The sequence below is a fragment of the Rhinopithecus bieti genome, unplaced genomic scaffold (assembly GCF_001698545.2).
Source record: "Rhinopithecus bieti isolate Rb0 unplaced genomic scaffold, ASM169854v2 scaffold_10548, whole genome shotgun sequence".
Taxonomy (NCBI): Eukaryota; Metazoa; Chordata; class Mammalia; order Primates; family Cercopithecidae; genus Rhinopithecus; species Rhinopithecus bieti.
The window spans coordinates 2,635,306-2,638,498 of NW_016806834.1; the positions used below are offsets into that span (position 1 = coordinate 2,635,306).

Genomic DNA, 3,193 nt, shown 5'->3' on the forward strand with positions numbered 1-3,193 from the left:
AAAAAAAAAAGAAAAGAAAAGGAAAAGAAAAAATCTGGTAGCTTTTGTATCTACTCCTCAAAGTCTTAACTGTTAACCTCAATTTTTGGTCTCCTTTCCCTTTGTCTCTTATCTACATTCCTGGCATACATCCTTTACCTCTCTGATCTCTCCAACCTTCTCTCTCCCTCTTGGACACTGCCTGCATCTTCCTGGCCTTCACTTCCCTGCCCTCCACTCTTCCTTTGCCTCCCTCCTGTACCTTGCGCCATGCTGCACTGGGGGACTCCTGAGCAGGACCACAGCTTTCGGCTTCCTGAATGCCCTGTGTAAGCTGGCAGCTGTGCTGGGGATCAGCATCTTCACATCCTTCGTGGGAATCACCAAGGCTGCCCCCATCCTCTTTGCCTCAGCTGCCCTTGCCCTTGGCAGCTCTCTGGCCCTGAAGCTGCCTGAGACCCGGGGGCAGGTGCTGCAGTGACGGGATCTCTAGGGCTTTGGGATTGGCAGGCACACTGTGAGACCAACTACTCCTTCCTTCCCCTCCCTGCCCTGCCATCCTGACTTCCAGAGCCCTCACTCCCCTCTCCCCATGTTTGGTGTCTTAGCTGTGTGTGTGTGTGTGTGCATGTGTGTGACCCCCGTGGGCAGGGACTACAGGGAAGGCTCCTTCATCCCAGTTTTGAGATGAAGCTGTATTCCCCACTTCCCACTACCTTGACTTTGCACAAGAGAAGGCTAAGCCCCATCCTTCTCCCCCTGTTAGAGAGGGGCCCTTGCTTCCCTGTTCCAGGGGTTCCAGAATAGGCTTCCTGCCTTCCCCATCATTCCCTCTGCCTAGGCCCTGGTGAAACCACAGGTATGCAATTATGATGGGGGCTGGGACTCTGGTGTAGACCATGGACCAAAAGAACTTCTTAGAGTCTGAAGGGTGGGCCTCGGGTGCCCTCTCACACCTCCTGTTGGATGCTGAGGGAGAAGCAATAAACCTCAGCCCTCTGGCCTCCACTTCCCTCTCAATTTGGGCTGCAAATATGAAGCCTGAATTTTATGAAATTAGCTTTCTGATCCTTATTTATTAATAGATTAAGTTCTGAGGCAGCTCTGCAGGACTGTGTGTGAATGTGTGTGTATACTTATATATGTGTGTGCATGTGCCATGGGGCGGGGGGTATCACTATACTGTCCTCAAATATAAGCCAAGGGTTAATTTCAGCGGACGCACACACAACCCTGCCTCCCATAGTCCCTCCCCTAATCTGGTTTCTGTGTTGAGCTGGGGATGGAGGAGCCCTAGGCCAGCCAGGGATAAGAGACCCACAGTCTAGGGAGATCTGAGGGCATCTGACAAGGCTCATCTGCTTCCCTCCTTAAGAAGCACAGGCCTCCTCTGGAGTGAGAGGCTCCACCCACTACAGCACAGGTGGGAACAGCGCAGCTGCCCTCCCATACCCCCGACCTGTCCCCTCACAGGCAGGGGAGCAGGGGAGGGAAAGAAACCAGGCATCTGGTCAAACCAGCAGATCAAAAAGCACAAGGAGCTGGGGCAGAGGCAAGAAGCAGGGGCCCTCCTGGCAGCTCCTCTGAGTGGGGAGAGGTTGGGCAGTGAGTGAGGGACCCCTAACGCAGGGACTAGAAGCCTCAGTTTCCCCATTTTACCCACACAATAGCCTCTGTAGGTTAGGCTGCCCCGTCCCACCCTACTCTGTGTGGCTGCTTTCTTTGGTGCCCTCCCCTCACCCCACTGTAGCTGTGATGTGTTGTAGTTTTTAGAGTTTGTAAAATGTTTAAAAAAAGTTAAAAGGAAAAAAGTGAAAATAACAAAAAAGAAAATCAAAATTCACCTTCGTCACGCTGCGTCCGGTACCCCAACCCTGTGGTCACGCCCCCCATTTTGTAACACTGTACCAGGTGGTGACTGTTTAACTCTTCGGTGTCTGTGCTCAAAAGACTGCCTTCTCCTCCAGTGCCCAGTGTATGAGTGTGTGCCCTGTGCCCTTGTCCCTCACTCCTCACATGCTGGACGTAGCCCTCTTCCTTGCACCCCTGGGAGGGACCCATCCATCTCCCTTGCTCTCCTGGGGAACCCTAAACCCAACTCTGTTGATGTGAAAAATGCAATGAAAATATTGATGAAAATAAAACGGAAACAAATCCTCAAAATACAAAATGGCTATACCTGCTTCTGTGACTCTCCACCTACATCCAATTCTCCTAATAGCCTTGGAAGGTAAAATGGTGAGATGGAAAAACAACTTTACAAACTGAAGGTCAGAATGACATGGTGTACCAGATTTATTTCCTAAATTGGCCTCTCTCCCTTGATCTTTCCCCTACAGATGGAGGGCCCTCTAAGTCTCCCAGATTTGAAAACTTTGGGAGTAACATTTCATAAGAATAGAACCAACTTTCCCCTAAATCTTCTGTTATGCTTTTTAAAAATACAGACTCCAGACTCCACTCTTGACTTGTTGAATCAGAACCCTTTTTTTTTCTTGGTTTGGAAGGATGGGGACCTTGAATCTCCTTTTTTTGAGACAGAGTCTCGCTTTGTTGCTCAGGCTGGAGTGCAATGGTGCGATCTCGGCTCACTGCAACCTCTGCCTCCCGGGTTCAAGCAATTCTCCTGCCTCAGCTTCCTAAGTGGCTGGCGCCTGCCACCACACCCGGCCAATTTTTGTAGAGATGGGGCCAGGCTGGTCTCGAACTCCTGACCTCAGGTGATTCACTCGCCACGGCCTCCCAAAGTGCTGGGATTACAAGTGTGAGCCACCATACCCGGCCAGAAGCTACAGTTTAAACAATCTCCCATGGGAGTTCTTACCTAAGAGAAAATCTGAAAACCACTGCCTTGGGGTTACCTTGACTCCCCTCTCACTCTAGTCCATTTCTGTTCTAATCAAACCATTTTCTGATTTTATGGTAGCTCTCAAATCAACTCCTTCCTTTCTATTCCCACAGATGACCTGTAAATCAGGGTTCTACCTTCACTCTGGATTGATCTCTGTTCCTCCAATCTCCCATGCCAACTCACTTACACATCACTGCCAGATCCATCTGCCCCCAAATGCTCTCTGACATGTCTGTACTCAAAATTCGTTAATGACTCCCTACTGCCCAACCACATGCACCTTAAATTCTTTAGCTAGAAATGGTCAAGATATATGTTAACCAGGCCGGGCGTGGTGGCTCATGCCTATAATCCCAGCACTTT

General features: G+C 50.1%; 1 protein-coding gene across 1 annotated transcript in view; it reads left to right on the plus strand.

The window, feature by feature from the left end:
* Window positions 1-2,149, plus strand: part of SV2A (synaptic vesicle glycoprotein 2A) — a 14,696-nt gene extending 12,547 nt beyond the window's left edge. The window contains exon 13 of the mRNA XM_017877852.1: window positions 277-2,149. Coding sequence (XP_017733341.1) covers window positions 277-460 — 184 coding nt within the window. The 3' untranslated portion in view covers window positions 461-2,149. The remainder of the gene's footprint in view (window positions 1-276) is intronic.
* The last annotated feature ends 1,044 nt before the right edge of the window (window positions 2,150-3,193 follow it).